Raw genomic sequence first — 22,109 nt, 5'->3', positions numbered from 1 at the left:
ATTTATTTATTAATTATTTATTTATTTAAATGTGATGCTGAGAATCAAACCCAGCACTTCACACATGCCAAGCAAGTGCTGTACCACTGATCCACAATCCCATCCCTCTCACACTATTTACTGAAAAGAACTATCCTTTTTCCTGATTTGAAATGTCACTCTTCTCAGAAGCTATTTTGTTCCTCAGATCCCTTTATCTATCTTGCACCTGTGGCTTTTTTTTAATATTTTATTTTTTAGTTGTAGATGGACACAATATCTTTATTTTATTTTTATGTGGTGCTGAGGATTCAACCCAGGGCCTCACACGTGCTAGGCGAGCACTCTACCGCTGAGCCACAACTCCAGCCCGTGGTGTTTTTAACAGGGTAACTTATGCAGTTTCTCCACAACTTCTATTCCCTGGCATCCTTTATCAGACCTCCTTTTTCCTCCTGTCCAGCCTGTGACCTTTGCAAAAATGGACTAACAACACCTGGTGTTTGGGGCTCTTCTGGACCAGAAAGCAAACAGCATGTTCCAAAAATTCTAACTCCTTTTCACCCCTTTGTCATAGGCAGTCAGGCCCTCTAAGCATAGGAAGCCACAGCAGCTCCTCAGCCAAGCAAGGGCTGGACACAGAGGGAAGCCAAGAGGCTCAAGGCAGATCTGGATAGTTCCTTGACAGTTTTATCCACTGTCCTGGAAAAAGACCTTCCCAGAAACTGGTATTTGCATATGGGTCTCTCCCTCCTGAACACATCTTTAGGTTCTTCTGCTGGTTCCTCAGGTTTTCTTTACTTACAGACTATTCCTGGAAAGGGATAAGCTGCACCTCCTACCCCTCACTGACTCCCAGTCTCTGCACTCTCTGTCTGAGAGGTAATTAATCCTACTCATCATAGGCACTCACAAGGCAAGGGCACATCATTGTCTGGTTATTATTATTTTTTTGGTACTGGGATTGAACCCAGGGGCACTTAACAACTGAGCCACATCCCCAGCCCTTTTTTGTATTCCCCCCACCTTTTTTGTATTTTATTTAAAGACAGGGTTTCACTGAATTGCCTAGGGCCTCACTAAGTTGCTGAGACTGGCTTTGAACTCGTGATCCTCCTGCCTCAGCATCCTGAGCCGCTGGGATTACAAGCATGCACCATTCTCCCCAGCTGGTTAATCTTTTTAAAGAGGGAAAGGAAATAGAACTTAACACTAAGCTCTCCATAAATTCCTTCACCACATGTATTTTTTATGTCATTTGCAAAAAAAAAAAAAAAAAGGCAGCCAGAATACAATATGTGACATTAAAGTACTATTTCTGCTCAACAAATATTTATTGAATTCTCTGCTTTCCTTTTTTTAAGAGAGAGAGAGAGAGAGAAGAGAGAGAGAGAGAATTTTTTAATATTTACCTTTCAGTTTTCGGTGGACACAACATTTTTTTTTTATTTGGTGCTGAGGATCGAACCCAGCACCTCGCGCATGCCAGGCAAGTGCGTTATCACTTGAGCCATATCCCCAGCCCTGAATTGTATGCTTTCAACAGAGCAAGTCATCTTTTTCTCTCCACTATAGCTTCTGCTTCTGGAGAGTTCTCCATGGAAGCTCATATTGAGCTGACTTGAAGCCAACTAAGCTCTGCTCTAAGCATGAGACTGAGGTGGTAGGACCCGCCTAACCCCTAAAACTCCCAGCCTTCAGACATGCAGTGGCCTCAACCGGAGGCAACAGCCTTACTAGTCACTGGAACTAGAGACCAAACCAAACACCATCTTCCAGGTGGGGTCATGACCCATGACCAAAGCATTTGTGAGAACATCATTCTGGGACTCACTAGAAAAAAACACAAGAGGGCAGGTCTGAAGGGATCTGTTTTACCTTGTTTGTTGCCATGTCATAGCCTCCCACCCACATCCACCTCGTGGGTGGTGGAAATGGGGTTCCTCTGGGTAGAATGGGCTGGCTGTGAAAAGTAGGGCGGTGAAAAAAACCACAGAACACAGGAAATAATTTTAAAAGCCGGGCAGGACAGGCTAACCAATCTTAGGAATGGAGCTTCCACACTAAAAAGAGCAAAATGGAGCCCCCCACTTGCTTTATTTATATTGGGGAACATCAGAGGTTTTCCATGGAATGTTCTTTGCCAAATACGGTAGGAGGTGGGCGTGTCCCATTGGGTTACGCCCAACTCTGGAGCTACAAGAGGGGTCTTCCTAATAGAGCAGAGATAGAGGTCATGTGCCTTGGGCAGTCTAATGAGCTCAGGGGAGCCTAAGATAGTTCCCAAGGATAAAACCTAAATCTCCCTGGCTTTGATACCAAGTGAAGGCCCCCAAGTAATTCACAGATGCTTTCCTACAATAACCCATGATGGGGTCAGTTTCTGTTCTCAGGGACAATGGTGAATGTTAAAGACTTACACAGAATGGAGACTTTTTTGACAAGAGAATTAAAGGAGGGAAAGTGGGTAAGAAGGAACCCATGAGAGAATTGGGGCCTGACACAAACACAGGATGTGTCTGTGCCCAGCAGCCCCCAAACCTGAGCCTTCAAGTACAAGGTTATCTCACAGGGACAGACACCTGAGTGACATGGACTCCAGGGACCTGCTATAGGAGCAGAGGGGCCACCAGTAGTGCTGCTGGGTACCTCATGACCAGAGTGACAGCCACTTTCCTGGAACAGCCTCCCCCAGACCCTCAGAGGGTGTGAGCTAAGAGACCACCACCACAGAGAAGACCCTCATGGTCCCTTGGTACAGAGTCAAGGAGACTAGATGGGCTCTGGCTCTATCAGAACTCCTGCACATGACTAGGCAAAGAGCTGCTGATGGCACCAGCACCAGAAGGAGAATTCTCAAAGCCATGGTTGACATAGACATTGGTCATGTTGGTAGGGAAGGAGTGCTTCGGGCAGAAAGCTGTGTTGGCTGTTGCTGCCTCTTTGATTTGCTTCTGTTCCAGCACCAGAGCTGGGTTGACATCAGGCCCTGCAGAGAGATAGGGACAGAGACCCACACTCAGGTAGGCAGGCAGGGGACACAGACAGTGACACAATCAAAGAGGACCTGAGCCCCCAACCCCTCACCTCCCCTGCTCCTCCCCTGCACTTGTTCTACCCTGCCAGTATCCATTTCAGCCAGCCTCCATGGTACCCCACCCATCTGCTTCTGTAAGCATGCTCTTAGGGAAAACCCTGAAACCAAATTTCTTTCTCCCTTTCTTCCTGGGACATCTGGTGCCAACATCCATAGCTAACCTTACTCTAAGAGATGCTATTCCTTATTATGTACAACAAACTCAGGACACAAAGATCCCACTGGGTGTTGACTGTTCTTGCCTTTCTGGGTCACTGCCTATGTGGTCTAAGCCTCAAGGTGGGAGGTGCTGACTGATGTGCAAGGGTGGGTTTCTGCAAACTCCTGGCCACCCCTACACCCCCCAGGCACTCTGGGAACCTCCAAGAAGCAGTACCACCTGTGGCTTTGAGGCCTGAGTCTTCCCTTCTCAGGGCAGACCTGAGGAGATGGTCCTCCTTGCCCCTTTCTTGGGTATCACCCACCATCCCCAGTGCACATATTTTCTCTTTCAAAGAGGGTCATGAAGTTATTATAAGAGAATATGGTGTCACAGTGGGAACACTGCAGCTGTGGGCTACAACCCTCTCTCATCTGACCAAGTCTTTGATCTGGGGTAGATGTCCCAGTTTCCTCATCTGTACAGTGAGAATGATAATAAAATCTACTTCTGGGGATGACAAGAGAATCACAAATATGTTGATGTACAAACATACCCTTCTATAAATGTTTTCTAATAATATTATATTTCTAATACAGTCTAGTGGGGAAGGGGTAAAATTGAACTCCTCACACCTTCACCACCCTGAGAGCCAGAAAAACCCTCATCCTCAGGGGCTTAGTTTAAATCTCTGTGGGGATTGGTTTTCCCCACCTTTTTTTTCTTTTTCTTTTTCTTTTTTTTTTTTTTTTGGTGAGACAGGGCCTTACTAAATTGCTTAGAGCCTTGCCAAGTTGCTGAGGCTGGCTTTGAACTTGCAATCTCTTGTCTTAGCCTCCCAAGCCACTGAGGTTATAGCCATGTACCACTGTACCTGGTGTAGAACATTATTTTTAATAACCATGTCCATCATAAGGATACAGGGAAATGGGCAATTGCACAAGCTGATGGTACAAGTTTAAATGGTAAAATTTTCTGAAGGGTATTAATAATTGGTATTAACAATCAACATCCACAGGCCTTCTCTAAAGAAATATTGGAGGATTAGGCCAAAGACTTAGCCACAAGTTCACTCACTGCAGCACTAGTAATAATAGTGTAAAATCAGAAATAATTTAATGTCCAACAGTTGGAAGCTGGTTAAATAAATCATGGTAGAACCATACAATAACATGATGTTTTCAAACTGTGGGTTGCCACCCATTAAGTAGTCATGAAATTAACTTAGATTAACACCAGAATTTTTTAGATTAATGACGGGATAGAACCAAAAATGTCAGAATGTTTCACATATAGTAAGGACAAGCATTATTTTATTTGTGAACCATTTGTCTTAGTTCTATGTATCTAGCTATTTGCTCACACTCATCACCTCTCAACATAAAATATATTTCTTGGTTGGTATGTGTAGAGCACTTGCCTAGTATGTGCAAAGCCCTTGGTTTGATCTACAGCAATTCAAAACAAAATTGTTGCTGTTGTCATGGTTGTTGAAGATCATGGTTTTTAAAATCTGACTTCAGTGCAGGGAGTGGGCCACTGAAGCAGTCTTTGAGATACGATCCACTAACAAAGAAGGATGCTCACAACATGTCAAGTTAAAAACAGCAACTTCCAAAACTCAAGGTCTCTGCCATTTCATGCTCCTGACATTTGTTGTTAGCGCTGTGTCTCCCTGAGTTTTTCTGAAGGGCACATACCATTGTTGTGGTTTCTATCATAATTGTAACAGCCTGGAAAAAACAGGTCCAGGACTCACCTACATAGCTAAGGATGACTGGCAGGAAGACCAGGCCATGCAGCATGCCCATCAGGGTGATCAGTAGGTTGAGGCGGAAGAAGAAGATCTGTATGAGCTGGGCATCAGCAAAGCCCAGGATGAGGATGCCCGGCAGGTTGGTCATGGCCACCCCAGCAAATACCTGACAGGATGGATCACAGCCAAGTGTTAATTAGGACACAAAGTATTAGGTGGGGCACAGGGAAACCCACCCCACTCCACTCACTGCACTGCCCATGGAAATGGTAGCTTCCTTGGCCCTCTCCACGTGGGTGGGTTTGGTGCTGATGGCAAAGGAGCGGGTGATGTGGGATACAAACTCCACAGACATGCCCACTGCCTATAGGAGAGAGGGGGCTTTGTCTGAGAAGACAGAGGAAGAAGTGGGGAATGAGACAAGAGTAGCATACATCAATTCTGTACAGAACTGGGAGTATCCAATGACTCTGAATCCCCAACCACCCCTCCAAGGGTTCTTTAGCAAGTTACCATAACGAGGTTGATGAGGGACACAGCATTGTAGCTGATGCCCCACAAGGCCATGAAGCCAATGGTGTCTGAGAGGATCATGATGATGGAGAGCAGGTTGAGGAGGCCCGATCGTATGTCCAGGCCCAACAGGAGGTAGCAGACAATGAAGGTGGGCAGGAAGCAGAGGGCAAGTGCAAAGACTCCCTCTGGGAGAACAGTCAAGTACTGCTCGTAGAACACGTTGGTGATCCTGCAAGAGAGCATGGTCACAGCACAGGCATTGAGTGCCTTTCTAATGGGCAGGATCCCCCTATTTCAGAAGGAAAATACTGAGGCCTGGAGAGGCACAAATTAGTGTATTAACCAGCATGGGAAATGATCAGGCTCCAGGCCACTACTGGAGCCTTCAGATCTGAAGCTGATCCTTGTCTCTTGCAACTGCTCAAAAACCTGCTGCTCTAACCTCCCATTTCCAACAGATACCCCCACCTTCTTTTGGCCCAGCCCACTAGGTCCTCACGTGTAGGGGAAGACCTCAAAGTCTGGATCTGTCCCAGGCACCTTCCGCAGGTCAGCAGTGATGTTGGCTGCCAGCAACTGGGCTGCCTGCAGAGCTTTTGTGTAATCCTGTGAGTTCTTCAGGGGCTTGTGGTAGGCCATGAACTGGGAGGCTGGATGGCCATGGTGCATGGGAGAAGGAAAGTCAAAGGTCATAAGGTAGCAAGGCACGATGGTGCATGCCTGTAATCCCAGCAGAAGGATCACAAGTTCAAAGCCAGCCTCAGCAAAAGCAAGGTGCTAAGCAACTCAGTGAAACCTTGTCTCTAAATAAAATACAAAATAGGGTTGGGGATATTGCTCAGTGATTGAGTGCTCCTGAGTTCAATCCCTGGTAACCCCTCAAAAAAAGTCAAAACTGTTCAGGACACCCTCACGGCACTCTAGGGACAATGACAGGATTCAGAGCTCTGCCACCTCATCCAAAATTCATAGTAAATTTTGTGTGTAAGAGGCCTGCATTTTCATTTTGTACCAGCCCCAAAAATTCTGTAGCTGGTCCTACCAATGTGGGAGGCCCAAGTCCAGGCCTGACCTTGATAGATAGAACCCAAAGAAATCTCCCTGGTGAACCCAAATCCCTCCCTATAAATATGCATTGGATTTTTCAAATTAATTTGTTTAAAATTCATATATTCCTATAGGAAAAGACTAGAAAAGAAGACAGAAAAATGAAAACCACTGAATTATAATAGCTGTGGCTTATGGCTCCTGCCAGCAAGTATAATAAAAGTTATTTCTTAATTGTGTATAGTGGCATCAGGAAAAGAAATAAGAGATTTATGTAGAGGAAAAAAGGAAAAAAAGAAGAGAAGTGGAGGAAAAAAGAAGAGAAGTGGACCTGGACATACACAATCTTCAAGCAGGAAGGTGACTTCAGAGCATCTCACTAGCCCTCTAAACCACCTGGAAGTGGTTCACCCCCAGATGGCCACCCCAAACCAGAGATTTAGCTCTGGTAGGTCATGGTGAGTCCTGGGAACTTGCATTTCTAACAATTTCCAGGTGATGGTGATGCATATCCAGGGTTTTCCCTTTGAGAAGTGTTGCTGTAGAATAACCTAGTGCACACATGAGGAGACTAAGGTTGGAGGTGGGTACAAACCTGCCCCAGGTCATGGAATGGAAGAATGGCTCCCTGCATGCCCCCTCCATGATATGACCTGCTTCTCTGTTCCTACCTGAGACATGCCACCCCTTTCTGTCCACACTGACTCTACATAGCCTGTACTGCCCAAGGACCAGGGCTGGGGCAGATGTGGGGGTGCCTTTCTTGGAAGATGGGAATTTCATGGAAGAGTTAATTGGGCAGGTGAGTGAGTAAGCTACACAGTTAATTTGTAGCTAAGATTTCAAACTGTGACTTGTTTCACTACAAAGCGAGAGAATCCATTGGTAGCTCTTTCACCCACCCTCAGACCCATCTCCACACCTGCTCCACTGGGGTCCCTATGCTAAGTGTATATATAGAGAGTTAGATACAGCTGGCTTCTCATGCAGATGGCTGTCTGGTTCTACCACCTGCTGTATGAAGCTAACATCATGGTCCTTTTTTCCTGTGTGTATCCCTTTTTGCTGTTGATGGTTGCTGGGATTGCACTATAGCAAGACATCCTAACTCATTCAGCCATCTGCCTTCTGCTGACATCTGGATATGATTTATGCATTTGTAAAAAGGTGCTTAGCCCAGGGTTAGTGTAGGAGGCTCCTAAATATGACAGAAACTGCTGAAAGAATGTCACAAAGTTCATGCTGATCATGAACTTGAGGTGGAAAAAAGAGTAAAGTGTGAGGATGTGGACTTGGGAAATAGGACTCTTGCTAACAGGGACTGAACAATTACAATCTGTCCCTTTCCCCATAGGAGGGAGGAAAGAAGATGTAAGTTAGAAAGGTTATTTCCTGGGACCCTTAGGGACCTCTGAAGCAGCTGACTTTGGATCTTCCCACCAAACAAGGTCATGCTTACCTAAAACCTGGCCATCTGGGCCCAAATTCACAGAGGTGCTGTATGCTGCCAGGCCACTGTAAGGAGGAGGCCAGGACAAAGGATTAGTGGGATGAGGCCTCCTCCTGTCTGTTCATCTCTCTGCACCCCAGAGAGGCTTCACCTTGTCCCCTTGTGCCCCTTTGGATCCATCCCCTTCTGGGGTCCACAGGTCTACCCACCCTCCCCAGTGGAAGCCCCTCTCTGAGCCTACCCTTTGGGACATTTGATGTTGGGCACATCACTCAGGAACCAGGGAAGGTACTTGTGGAATTGTTCCACTGTGGGCCGCACAGGGCCCAAGGTGAAGCTCATGCAATTCTTTAAGCAGTTCCAGGAGTCTGTAGAGAAGGGGAACTGTGGGCAGCAGCACCTCAGGTCATGCAGCTCCTTCTCTGAATCCCCTCTCCTCTGCCCCTATCTAAGGCACCCAGCTCCTAGGGAGATTTGCATTTGTCATTTCTAAATGTGGGAAATGATCCCCTCAGTTATAGAAACCCTGGCACTTAGGGGCAGGTGGGGAAGGGGAGTTTGGGGCAGGAAACACAGGCTCTCCCTCTACCTACAAATGCAGCAGATACTGATGCAAAATCGTGCACCAGCCTTAGCTCTACTCCTGACTCCTCCACCCAATGCCCATGGTAAACATGCCCCCTGAGCATGGCACAATACTCTTAAGAGACACAAGGGTATGAATGCTGGTGGGCCACACACCCAAGTATTCCTCAGGGACTCCTGAGGCTTACTCTGTGCCCTTGGCCCCAGTGGTCACTGCTATAGAGGTAGCGGGCTGAGAGAGAGGCTCACCACTCCTTTCCTTTCTCTTGCTTCAGTTTCCCCAAGCTGTAGTGGGCAATGAGCCCCCTAGGGCCCACACTTACTCTCAGTTGAGGGGCAGAACTCATCCTTATTGGGACCAGAGATATAAAGGCGGCAGCAGGAGGATGGGGTCAGCCAGTCAATGAAGTCATCCACCCAGGAGGAGGCAGAAATGGCCAGGTAAGACCTGAGGACGGCAGGAGGAAGTGAGGGGCCAGGACTAGCAGGGAGGATGGTGGGTCATTCCTGTAGCTTAACCCCCATGCTAGGCCTCCCCAGGCATTTGATTGCAGGTGGGCTAGGCAGTAGCAAAGCAGGCAGTAAGAGGGCACAGGAGGAGAGTGGAGGATGAAGATAGGAAGCAGGCTGGGGTACTAGGTTGGCCTGCACTTACTGATCAGGGAATTCAGTGGCATACTGGATCTTCTGGGTTAAGGAGAAGCTGTCACAGCCTGCACTGGAACAGATGGCATTCATGCCCGCCTCACTGGAGAAATTGTAGCCTGAGGTGGTAACAAAGTACACCGGGGGCCCCACCTCAAAGTATTGATTCATAAAGAGGAAGTAGTCCAGCATGTATGAGTCCTGGGAAGGAGCATCGGAGAGTGTCAGGAGACCTTATGTGCCCCTAGAAGTACATGCTCAAGGGTGGGTAGACCTGTGGACCCCAGAAGAGGATGGATCCAAAGGGGCACAAGGGGGCAAGGTGAAGCCTCTGGCAGAGGTATACTCAGGGGAAACATGCAGATACACACAGAGGTACATGCAAAGGTGACACACAAGGAAGTACACTCAGAGGTACACATAGTACATGTTCAGAGGTCACACACAAGGTACACATAAAGAGGGACAGAGAGAAGTACACAATCAGAAATATTCTCACAGATGTACAGTGCAGTTACAGAGGTTTCAGTAATACCTACAGATATACATACTCTGATGTTCACGCATATAGGTATAATCACAGGTACATGCACAGAAATATGCTTATAAGGAAGAACAAGCTCAGAGCAACACACCCACCCTACACGACCCCCCACTCTCAAACTCATGAACATGGACATATACAGCACATAATTTTATCCCTTCCCACTATCTCCAGTCTGCCACAGACAGTCTAAAAAGCTGAACTGTGACTGGCCCATATTTGCATATACTTGTAAATATTTGTGTGCATACACTAGAGGCCACGCACCAGGCATCTTCATGGTCTGTTCCCTTCTATAACGTAAAAACTCAGTGAAAGCAGGGAAGATGGCAGAATAGGAAGGACCAGGAAAGGCACTGGCCTATCTAATGTAACTAACTCAGGACTCTGAACTCTATTGAGGGATGGAAGCTTCCAGAGTAAAACTTGGATGGTAAATTATAATTACTTCTGTCAATTTCAGCTCTCAGCACAGTAATAACTACTTATTCTCCACCCCATCCAAGGCATAAATCTGTGTATGCATTCCAGAAGCAACTTGCAGAAGTTTTACAGGAGCCAGGACAGGAAATAAGGTCCTTCAGCTATCAAATATCTGAGTTCTGACCACTGATCATTGCTTCTATCTTAGTGATGCTGACACAGAGGCAAGCAGTCCTTATTGCTATTCCTACCACCATTGTTGCAACGTTATTTACCTCCTGCTAAAGTGACTTCAAGGAGATTCAAAGAGTAAATACTTGTTTGCTTTTCCTCCCTTATTTTTCCCTTTTTCTCCTTTTGGGCCATACATTTTTTAAAATACCTTTATTGTATTTATTTATTTATTTTTATGTGGTGCTGAGGATTGAACTCGACTCACACATGTGAGGTGACTATTCTACCACTGAGCCACAACTCCAGCCCCTGGGCCATACATTTTTAAACTAAAATATTCAAAAAGATCTATTCAAAAATGGGAGAATTTAGACACCAGCACATGTGCCCAGAGAAAGTTACAGGCTCAGAAAATACCTAAGAAGATATTAACTCTACACCTTAGGCAATCCCCAGCACAGAGATACTAACAATAAATAAGAAAATGAACAATTTTAAAAAGCAAATCTTGGGCCAGGGTGAGAGCCTGATCTCCAGAATATATTATAAAGCTACAATGTAAAACTCAAATTAGAGTACATTATAAGACTCAGTGTTCATTTTTCTTTTTTCTTTTTTTTTTAATATTTATTTATTTATTTTTTTTAGTTCTCGGTGGACACAACATCGTTGTTTGTATGAGGTGCTGAGGATCAAACCTGGGCCGCACACATGCCAGGTGAGCGCGCTACCGCGTGAACCACATCCCCAGCCCTCAGTGTTCATTTTTCAACAACAAAAATAAAATTTCAAAACATACAAAGAAAAATAAAAATACGGCCCATTTCTACAGAAAAAAATAATCAACAGAAAGTGTCCCTGGGCTTCTACTTGATAAAAGCAGCACTTAGTTGAAAAAATGGTAAGGTGTTAGTCAAAACCACGACTAAAATCATGGACATGTTGGTGCATACATACTCTACTTGAAGTAGAGCTACAGGATTCAAAATAGTGTAGTACTGGCAGGATCTATATGACCGTAAGGACAGACATATAGATCAATGGAACAGAATAGGAATCCAGGAAAAACTTCTCACATATATGGTCAAATGATTTTGGACAAGAGAGCCAAAACCATTTAATGGGGAAACAGACTTTTAACAAATGTGTCAGGAAAACTGGATATCCATATGCAAAGTAATTAAGTTTGGACCTTCAACACCATATTACAAAAAATTACTCCAAATGTATTGATACCTAAATATAAGACCTAAAGCTATAAAACTCTTAGAAGAAAAGGTAAATCTTCATGACATTGAATTTGGCAATGATTTCTTGGATACAACACCAAAGGCATGGGTAACAAAAAATAGAATAAATATGACTTTATGAATATTTTTTAAATTCATGCATAAAAGGATACTATAAACAGAATTTAAAAGCAACCCACAGAAAGAGAGAAAACATTTGCAAATCACATATCTGACAAAGGACTGATATCCAGAATACACAGAGAATTCTTAAGACTCAACAACAAAAAGAACAAGCAACCTGATTAAAAAACGAATGAGTAAAAGACTGAAATAGACATTTTCCCAAAGAAAATATACACATGGCCAATGAGCACTAATTATTAGGGAAATGCATGTTGAAACTACAATGAAATAGATACCCCTTCACACACATTAGGATGATTATTATTTAAAAAAAATAGACTGAGGGTTTAACTCAGTAGTACAGTGTTTGCTTAGCAAGTGCATGGCCCTGGGTTCAGTCCCCAGCACCACGGGAGATAACTTAGAAAACAACAAGTGTTGATGAGGATTTTACAAACTGGATGTGTGCTCAGCAAATTGACAATTCACTTCATGTGACCAGCCAACTCATATGGACAGCCCTCTGGACTCAAGATATCTCTCTTACTATGGACTGAAGCTGGCACTCAGCTTTTGCACTTTTCAGACATGGATGTGGCTTCCCACTCCAGGTTCACAGAGGATAATGAGCAATTCTGCATGCCCTGGCCCACACAACCCCCACCTGCTGGGTGCTGCTTCCCTTCCCAAATCTCAGGGGACCAAGGGCTTGGAAGATTCCCCAGGCTCACCTTGGGCAGAGCTAGCTCCTGGTCCAGCCCCACACTGAGGTAGCTGATGTAGTAGAGACTCACTCCAAACAGGGCTAGAAACAATACCAGCTGGGGAGAGAACTGCTGAGTGAGAACCTCACCACCTTCCATACCTCCCATTTTCTCCCAGAGTTGAATCTGGCTGGGGCATTGTGGGAAACATCCTGGAGTTGGGCTGACTCAAGCTCCAGCCACCTTGGCTTGTGCAACCCCTTCACTGTTTTTTTTTTTTTTTTTAGGTACCCAGAGATTGAACCCTGAGCCACATCTCCAGCCCTTTTTAATTTTGAGACAGAGTCTCACTAGGTTGCTTCAAGTCTATGATCCTCTTGCCTCAGCCTCCCAAGCAATCCTTCCACTCTTTATTCTCCTCTCTGGTAATCCACCTGGGTGGTGTGGTCCTGCACCCCTCAACCCACTCACCACAACACGGCGAGTGATCCTGTGCAGCAGGAAGGGAGCATATGTCTTGCGGAAGAAACGGAGCAGGAGCCCCTCACTGTGCTCAGGTGGAGGCAGGTTCTGGGACTTGCAGCAGCAGAAGATATCTGGCCTGGAAGCCTGACAGGGAGGCAACCTCTCAGGATAGCAGACCTCAGGGGCTGCCTACCCCTAAGGACTGCCACTGTCACTGAGACAGCCAGTGTGTTGTTTTCTTTACTTTTGTTATCTGTCTTGATCAAATATCTGAATTTTACACCCATCACAGAACCACCAACTAACTTGTGTTAACTTCTCATTTATGTTTTATTTTACAACCTTGTGTACTTCAGGAGATTTTATCTTATTTCCAAGAATTACCAAAAAGAAATTATCTTTCCATGGGAAGTTGTAATACATGGCCCCAACAATGTCCCCTGTCTGCATAATATCCACCCCGCCACACTCTCTTGGCCATCTCTGTGGCAGTGAGACCACATCTTGCAGCCAAGGTGGGGACCCAGTCAGAGTAGGCCCTTGGTCCTAACCCAAATGACCCTACCTCCTGCCTCTTGCTGTCCAGGGAAAGCAGGGCCACAAAGGCTGTCATCTGCAGCAGGAAGTCAAGGATGATCGCAAGGCCAGAGGTCAAAGCAAAGGTTTGCACAGCTGGCATGTGAGTCAGGGCCCCTGTGTTAGGGAGGGGATTGTCAGAGTATCCTAGCATCACAGGCAGAGCGGGTGCCTGCACAGGGAAGGAGTCTGCTGGCACCCACTGCCCTCAAGAACTTCTGGCTCCTAGTACCAACCCAGAGGGCTAGCACCTGGGGGAGAGTTTTTCCCAACTCACCTAGGAAGAAGCAGATGGCCTCTGAGAGGCTGCACAGCAGCATGCTGGGGGCCACACTGCCTAGGGCTCTGCCAATGTGGGCCTCTCGCTGCTCCCCAGGCATTCGAGGCAGCCGCTGTGGGAAACAGCAGGCAGAGGGTCCAGGATCCACCAAGGGCATTGGCCCTCAAAGATCAGCAGTAGGCTAGTAGGTGCTCATAGACTTGACTAGGCCTAAGAATTGGCCTGAGAATTGACCTTCTCAAGTCAGGGACTGACACTGCTAACACTCTACAGAAGCACATTTTGCTTCCAAGGTCTGGCCTGGAGAAATGCTGGTACATCCAGGATATCAATAATATGCTTATTCCAGTCACCCCATAACCCTAAACATTTGCCTGTAGTGAGTGGCCAAATGGACTCTGATTTGTGCTTACTGTGGTTAATATGCTAACACAGAAAACTTTTCCCAGATGTTCCATAAGTTTGATATAAAACAAGTTCCAAATGAATGTGTACATGTCAATACATGCTATGTTCTAGAGGTATAAATCTGAGGGTTGATGTATAGAAGAGTCTACAAAAATGCCCAGAAAAAAAAAAGAAAAAACTCGATGTGAGGTTCTGTCTGGTGGGGATGTTGGGGATGCATGTGGGAGTGGAGAACTCCTCCCTTCTTACCTGGTACTCCAGAACAAAGATGAAGATGTTGTCAGCTCCCACAGCCAGCACCAGGAAAGGTACTACTTGGAGGATGACCAGGGAGGAGGGAATGCCCAGGTAGGCGAAGAAGCCCATGGCAGCCGTGACTGCTCCCAGCACTATGACCACCCCACCCAGGCCCAGGGTGGCCTTGGACTCCACCTGCAAAGCAACTAGGTTCAATCTCCTAGACACCAGAGGACCTATCCTCCCCACTCCCTGGGCTGAGGCAGGCAGGCACCCTTAGTACCCGCAGGTATTCAGTGACGCCTACCTCGGGGAATTCATGTCTGCATTGATGCCCCTCTGTAGCGCCATACTCCTAAGACAGGCCCACTGTACCCAAAAGCACAGGTACACCTGCCACATCTTGGAGCCCTTGTTGCAAGAAGTTTTAACTATTAGCTTTGCATCTGGACAAGTGGAGATATGTCATGGAGCAGAACGAAAATTCTTGACCTTTGAACATAAAACACTTCCAAGAAATATCACCCTTTGGGACAGATTTTTGGATGTGTCCACCTTACTATTTTGAGGTACCCTGGTTAAGAAGGTTTTAGAAGATTGACTGGAGAGGTCCCAGACTCCGGGACCCCTTGCTGTGTCCATCTGACTCTCACCACCACTCGTTTCCAGTTGGAGTAGCTGCCCAGGGCCAGAGAGATGTACGCAAAGATGACGATGTAGCTGATGGCAAAGATGGGCAGGTCCTTGATGGTAGTACGGTTGATTTCATCCTCCAGAGAACGCTGCAAACATACCAGCCAGCCCATTATCTACATGTTGATCCAGGTACTGGGTGACCTGCTTGGAACCCAAGTGAGGTTCCAGGAATGGCCATCACAAACACCCTGTCTGGGTGGGCATTCACTTCCTAGAGCCACCCAGGAAGGGGCAGGACTAGGACAGGGACATAGGAACTGACCCAAGATCACTGGGATTGTAACTGCAGAGCCAAAGACTCTGAGCTCCTACCTCAGCCATGAAAGCAACTTGGAATGTGCCCGCCATCCTATGCTGGAAGGCTCGCATCTCCTCTATGAAGGCCTCCTCCCAGAGCTTGGCCTGGGCCAGTCGGGGGTCCTCAGCAGGATAGTTGTTGATGGAGAAGGTCATGACCAGGGCCTCTGCCTCAGAAAAGTCCTTACCTGTGACAAGTAACATCCAGCCCTTTTGCAGCTGCATCCCTGCCTTTCTCCACCTCCAGCTACATCCCAGTTTCCCTCCCCTCCTCTCCACACCTGCTCCTTCCCATTGCTCATGACCTTTCCCTCACACCCACTTCCCTCTCTAAGCCAAATGCAAACTCTTTGGGCATAGGCACAAAACCAGAGCCCCTGAGAAAACGGGGCGACAGAGAGGGGAGGCAGTACAGCTCACCTGCAGCCCCCACAAACCAGGCCACTACAAGGCAATTAGAACACCCATCACCCCCACCCCCACCAATTGTTCCTGCCCAAATATTGCCACTTCCTTGGCCTCCCAGGGCCCACCCAGCTTACCTTGGTACCCCCCTACAGCGAGGAAAGGGAAGACAGGGGCCCCATAGTCAGCTATGCAGCTCAGGGCCAGGGCTGTGCCATCTTTGAAGGTGAGAGGGGCACTGTAAGGAGACCACAAGAAGAAGGAGCCTTTCCTGGCCCTGCCTAGGTTCATTCAGGCCCACCCCATCCCAGGTCCACTGTACCCTAGAGGAACACTGGCTGCTGATTGCCTGGCCCAGTGAGTCCCTAATGGCTCACAACCAAAAATATTGCATTTAGGCCCCAACCTTCAATGGTAAAGCTGCCCTTAAGCACCTTTCTGTGCCAGGCAGGGGCTGAAGGCTGAGTCTGTGCTTCCCACATCCCCTTGCACAGCCAGACCTTCCATGCCTGCCATTACCTGATTCACAGATGAGCATAGGGGTTTGGAGTCAGGACTTAAGCCATGGTGTCCTGCACTGGTCTCAGTACTACTTGTTGGCTTCTTTCTCCCATTCAGACCTCAAAACCCTATAGATGCTGTATTAAGATTCTGGGTCCCAGAGCCCAGAATCTGTGTATACAAAGACTATTACCTTTGGGCAGGCCTGTCCCCTTCAACTTAACCCTTTCTGTGGAGTATATTTTTGTGGAAATACAATAGGATACAAAGCTCTCTACTTGCCTTCTGGGCTCTGAGCAAGTAAGTGTGTATGTAGGTCACCAGCTCCTCCTGGGAGTTCTGGTTGCTGTGTGACCTTGAGCGCACACCATACTCCTCTTAGCCTTTTTTCCTGTCTATGAAATGGGCATAATCAGATCACTCAAGAGTTGCAAGCATGCAAAATTAAAATAATATACAACAGCAGCACATCTGATCACTGACGTCCCCCAAGGCAGAGAATAGCTCCTCTCTGTTCTGCCATTTCTGAGGGACAGTTAGTGGCACAGACACTCTGGGAAGCAGCCTACACTTGGGGATTGGTCAAGGATAAAAAGCCAGTAGCAGGAAGGAGGAGGCAGAAGCCATTGGCACTTTCATCTAATCCAGTAGATCTCAAATATTGTGTGGACTGGGATCCCAGGAGTCCTGGAGTCTCTTGCCAGAGACTGCAAGGTCAAAACTATTTTCAGGGCTGGGGTTGTGGCTCAGTGGTAGAGTGCTTGCCTGGCATGGGTGAGGCACTGGGTTAGATTCTCAGCACTACATTTTAAAAATAAATAAATAAATAAATAAATAAATAAATAAAGGTATTATGTGCATCTACAACTAAAAAATATTTTTGAAAAAACTATTTTCAGGGACTGGGGTTGTGGCTCCGTGGTAACATGCTTGCCTAGCATGCATGAGGAGCTGTGTTTGATTCTCAGAACCAAATACAAATAAATAAAATAAAAGTCCATCAAAAACTAAAAAATATTTTTTTAAAAAAACTGTTTTCATGGAGCAGGGAGGGGGAACATGGGAGGAATAGATGAACTCTAGACAGGACAGAGAGGTGGGAGGGGAAGGGAGAGGGCAGGGAGTTAGCAAGGATGGTGGAATATGAATGGACATCATTATCCAAAGTACATGTATGAAGACATGAATTGGTGTGAATATACTTTAAATATAACCAGAGATATGAAAAATTGTGCTGTATAAGTGTAATAAGAATTGCAATGCATTCTGCTGTCATTTATTTTTTAAAAATCAATTAAAAATAAAAGAAAAAATATTTTCATATTAGCACAAATATACTGTTGGCTACTTTAGCTCTCATTTTTTTTTTTTTTTTAGAGAGAGAGAATTTTTAATATTTATTTTTTAGTTTTCGGCGGACACAACATCTTTGTTTGTATGTGGTGCTGTGGATCGAACCCGGGCTGCACGTAGGCCAGGCGAGCGCGCTACCGCTTGAGCCACATCCCCAGCCCTCATTTGTTCTTGAAGTCCACTTTGAGGAACTCTGTCCACTGCCACCTCAGCCTCTACTACTGGGAACTCCTGCTGCTTTTCCTCTGCCCAATGGCCTTGTTCACATCCTATTTGTACCATTCAAAATGGGCGGGGCCAGGGACCAAACTCCAAACAAAATAAAAGTGTGGCTGAGACCAGCACTGAGACTCCCTACCCTGTGCCTATGGCCTGAAACAAACCACAGCTCTGTCCTGTCCTGAGAGCAACTTTTTCTATTCATCCTAAGTCATTTCTGGGCTACCAATGGCCCCGTGAAGCCAGGCACAGAGGCAAAAAAAAAAAAAAAAAAAGTAGAACAATACATACATTAACATGAGCTGGGCCAATCTGATTCCTTTGAAGACTTAAACCAAGACCCTGCCAAGATCTCCACAGAAAGATCAAGTGGAATTGGAGCTAGAGGGACTGGATAGCCACATGCAAATCTGCTCCAAGGAGCTGGAACTCCAACAAAGGAGAATATGGGTCAGAGGAGTGCAGAATCAGGCACATGATAGCCCAAGTACAGAGATATGAATAGGGTAGGGCTGTGTTGCTAGCCAGTTTCTAAGAGTCTGTGGTAGCCCTACCTGCTCCTACCTTTGGACCCATGAAGGACTCACTTGGCACAGTAGAGATAGTGGTCCCTCCAGTCCACCTGGGAAGTCTGGCCCATCAGTGTCTGGTTAGCTGTGAGCAGCAGCAGTGTACGGTTATTCTGGAAGTATTGCAGCAAGCTATTAACACAGCAGTCAGAGAGGCTGGCATTGTGCGGATTAAGAGGGGCATAGCAGATGTCCTGCAGGGAGATATTTCGTTGCTCCTCAGCTGACCACACCTGCAGGTGCCTCAGCCTCTCCTGTAGGTCCAGCACCTCCAGCAGCAGGTCCAGAGACAGGATTCCACTGAAGTTCTTGGGCCCTAGCAGCAGGGAGTCATATCTGTAGCTGGACCGGTTAGGAGCCGTCAGAAAAACCTGGTTTGTTCGGAAGAAGGGGCCAAAATGCTGGTCATGGAAAGCCTTTTCCTTCCGGGCTTGGCTTTTGGTGGCTGACCACAGTTCCACAGGATCGGTGGTGAGTTCTAAGAACATCATGCCAGTTGTCAAGGCTACCACTCCCATGATGGATACTGCCAGGATGGTCAGTGGCCATGAAGCTACCCTTGTGCCCCAGCTCTCAAAGAACTTGCCAAGTAGGGTGTGGGGGGAGAGGCTGCGCTTGTGAGAGAGGCTGGGGGCTGCCTGGGGCTCCTCCATCTTGCCTTTGTCCTTGTTGGAAACCACCCGAAGGCGTGCAAGGACAGTGTTAAGCAACACAAAAACAGAGCAGAAAATGATGATGAGGACCAGCCAGCCCGGCATCCGACCCATGTAGAAGAAAGGGGTCAGATCGCTGGGGCGAGCAATGACAGGACAGGATGCAGCACAGTCTTGGCAGGAGCAGGCTGTCATGCCATTGTCCTGGGTCTCATTGCAGGGTGAGATTTCCCCATTCAGTGGCTGGATCCCGCTCCCTTGGTCCTGGCCAGGCTCCACGAGGTGGAAGGTAATGTCCAATGGAGCCAGACCATTCGATACATCTCCCTGGAAGTCGAGCCAGCGTTGAGCATTGCAAAGGGCAGAACCATATATGCCACACATGCTGCCCACAGCCAGTGAGGCAGCAGCAGGGATGTGCACACGGCTGCAGGACTCATAGGTCTCCTCCGCAAAGCTGCGCTGGTAGAAGGCATCATACGCCACCACAGCAGGGGGATGGTCTGTGCCCACTGGGGCAACACGGGTGACATTGATGAAGAGGCTTTGATTGGGGCTGCAGGTGTTATGGCAGTGCAGATTTGCAAAGTTGTCAGAGCAGGCTGGGCAACGGGTAAGCAGAGCTTTGGTGATAGACATGCTCGTTTCCAGTGACACTAGTTGCTTGGCAGAGCAGCAGGCATAGGTGTTGTTTGGGCCATTGTAGAGGTGGGGACAGATGCACTGGAGGAGGGTCAAATGGTTACCTGTGACATGGCGGGCCGGTGTGTTGGACAGGCAGGACACATTGGACAGTGATATGAGGCCTCCAGACAACTCTGGGTTCTTTCCACATTCATCATAGAAGGCACAGTAGCCAGCCTGGTGGAGGGGTGTGTACAGCTCACCCTGGACCTGCAGAACAGAGAGACATCATGCATGAACCCTGAGGCCAGTCAATGTCTAGGCAGTGAGCTGCTAAGGAGAGTGTGGAGGGGGGGAAAGGACACAGAGCAGGGGGCTGTGGGAAGCCTCCTGGAGGCATGTGCTGGACCTAGAGTGTTGACGGAGGTGCAGTCAAACCACTCTTCCTGGAAGTGACAGGGTCACTCAAAGAAGGAGGTAACCCTGTCGACTATAGTTTAGGAAGGTCACACTGCTGAGGTTAGGGCTGATGGAGTCAATTCCAAGGTGTTCATAAACCTGTTGAACTTCCTCCCTATCACGTCAGTGGCTAAGGCTCTTGTGGAGAGTCTGTGCAGGATCTCCCTGTCCCACTCTCTGCTTACAGCCAAATGCCATCACTTACCTCCCAGACTTGAAAGTAAATTAAGACCTTAACAGGTGAAAGCCAGACTTCCTCCCAACCTCTGGATGCTCCAGGTAATATTTTCCAGGACCCCATCCCCTCAACACCTCCTTGACTCAGTTCTCCCTTAATTATAGGCCAAGACTCTACCACAGGGTCATGGACTTTATCCAGCTGCCTCTCTTGACCTTGTGTCTCTTCAATTCTGTGACTGGAGACCTTCTACTAGCAACCCTCCTCTGTGGGGCCTGGGACCCCCTCCAGGCCCTGAGGCCCTCTCTCACTGTCACCCAGCAGCCTCTGCCTGCTACCCAGCTGGCCTAGGCCCCAAGGAAGGCAGTAGGGAGTTGCCATGAGCACTGGACTCACCAAGTGCAGGAGCAGGCCCCAGAGCAGACAGCCCTGAAGGCTAGCCACCATCCTAGGGCAGGACAGGAATCAGCAGGAAACAGGAACAGCTGGAGACAACAGAGGGATGGCCCCTAGGAATATGCATTAAGTCAGTCTCCTATCCCTAAGTAACAGCCCTGGCCTGGCTGATTGAAACCAATAGGACTGAGCCCTGCTGGTTAATGATCTACCTGATTTTATCCCTCCCACCAACTGGCCCTGTTCCATGCCCTCCCCACTTAGTTGAGCCTCTTTGTGAAGGTGCTTGGGGTCCCCACTCACTTTCCAATGCTACTGAAGCCTTAGGAAGACTAAGCCAGCTGGGACAGAGACCCATGGTTCATCCCCCACCCTTATTTAGCCCCTGTTGGAGTTGGCACTGGAGCAGGGGGCAGAGGTGGAACCATGAACTAGCCAGGCTCTGGCCTTGGGGCTTAGCACAGCTCCTGGAATGTGTACACGATCCCTGGAACAGCCTCAAACCCCCATTCTGTCCCACTCCTCTTGGAACCAGGGACAACCATGCCTTGAGACACACCCTCTGCACTGTTATCCTTGGCAACTGTTGTTAATTAATATTAAAACAGCCAGATAACAAAGAGACAGTTAAAGTGGCGTGATATAGTGACGAAAGTCCCCTCCAGGCAACTGGGAGAATGAATGGCTCACTCCAGGGCCTGACAGAGGACAGAGATTTAAGACTTTCCTCTGTTCACCTCACCGTTCCTCTTCTCCTCCTCTCACATCTCTCCTTTGTCCCTGGACCAGGCCTGTCCCACTGGCCAACCCTGGCTAGGATCCCTGGGTGGTGTCCCCCCAAAACCAGGGTTCCGGCACATGGTATATACCATCTGTTCCCTACTGATAGGGATCTTTGAGGCCTCCCTTGGGATCCTGCTATCACCAGGATGGGCCAGGACCTTGTCCCCTATTGCCAAGACTGAACTGCTGATAATGCTGCAAGGCCATTTATGTGGCCACCTGCCCAAGATAGCTGTAGAGAGGAACTTACTCCTTACTCTTGTCACCCCACCTGTCTCCTGTGTTCCATGGACCCTGATTGGAAGAGCTGTTCAGCCTGGGTGTGGACAAAAGAGGCCTGCCTTTGTACAGGGATGACTCCCCTCTAGTACCTCCTGGCTCTCTCTTTGTTCCATGGCTGGCACCATGAACCTAGTCTCTTTCTGTCTGTCTTAGGTGTTATCATTCTGTTCCTCCAGAAATAGAAACAGACCCCAAGACAAAGATCCCAGTGCGAACAGTTTATTTGGAAGGTGACCCCAGGTGACAGCAGTAGGTGAAAAGGTAGAGCTACAGGTTGTAAGGAAGACAACTGAAGTGATTCAAGAAGAGCTGCT

The 22,109-nt window shown here is 47.5% G+C and overlaps 1 protein-coding gene across 1 annotated transcript; it reads right to left on the bottom strand.

Annotated features, from left to right (window-relative positions):
* Window positions 1-1,832: 1,832 nt before the first annotated feature.
* On the bottom strand, window positions 1,833-20,859 carry Npc1l1 (NPC1 like intracellular cholesterol transporter 1). Its single transcript, XM_046437828.1, has 19 exons — window positions 20,731-20,859; window positions 18,439-19,967; window positions 15,916-16,016; window positions 15,389-15,561; window positions 15,034-15,162; window positions 14,393-14,575; window positions 13,733-13,847; window positions 13,445-13,572; window positions 12,886-13,023; window positions 12,442-12,531; window positions 9,225-9,415; window positions 8,893-9,017; window positions 8,226-8,352; window positions 7,994-8,049; window positions 5,987-6,137; window positions 5,485-5,716; window positions 5,222-5,335; window positions 4,975-5,137; window positions 1,833-2,968 (listed from the first exon to the last, which is right to left on the bottom strand). The coding sequence occupies exons 1-19, from the start codon at window positions 20,779-20,781 to the stop codon at window positions 2,772-2,774; spliced, it is 3,993 nt and encodes a 1,330-aa protein (XP_046293784.1). The 5' UTR covers window positions 20,782-20,859; the 3' UTR covers window positions 1,833-2,771.
* Window positions 20,860-22,109: the final 1,250 nt, after the last annotated feature.

The sequence above is a fragment of the Marmota monax genome, unplaced genomic scaffold (genome assembly GCF_021218885.2).
Source record: "Marmota monax isolate L192 unplaced genomic scaffold, Marmota_monax_Labrador192_F-V1.1 WCK01_AAM20220418_F8-fsc00109, whole genome shotgun sequence".
NCBI classification, from domain to species: domain Eukaryota; kingdom Metazoa; phylum Chordata; class Mammalia; order Rodentia; family Sciuridae; genus Marmota; species Marmota monax.
This window is presented reverse-complemented; position numbering and strand designations above follow the sequence as displayed.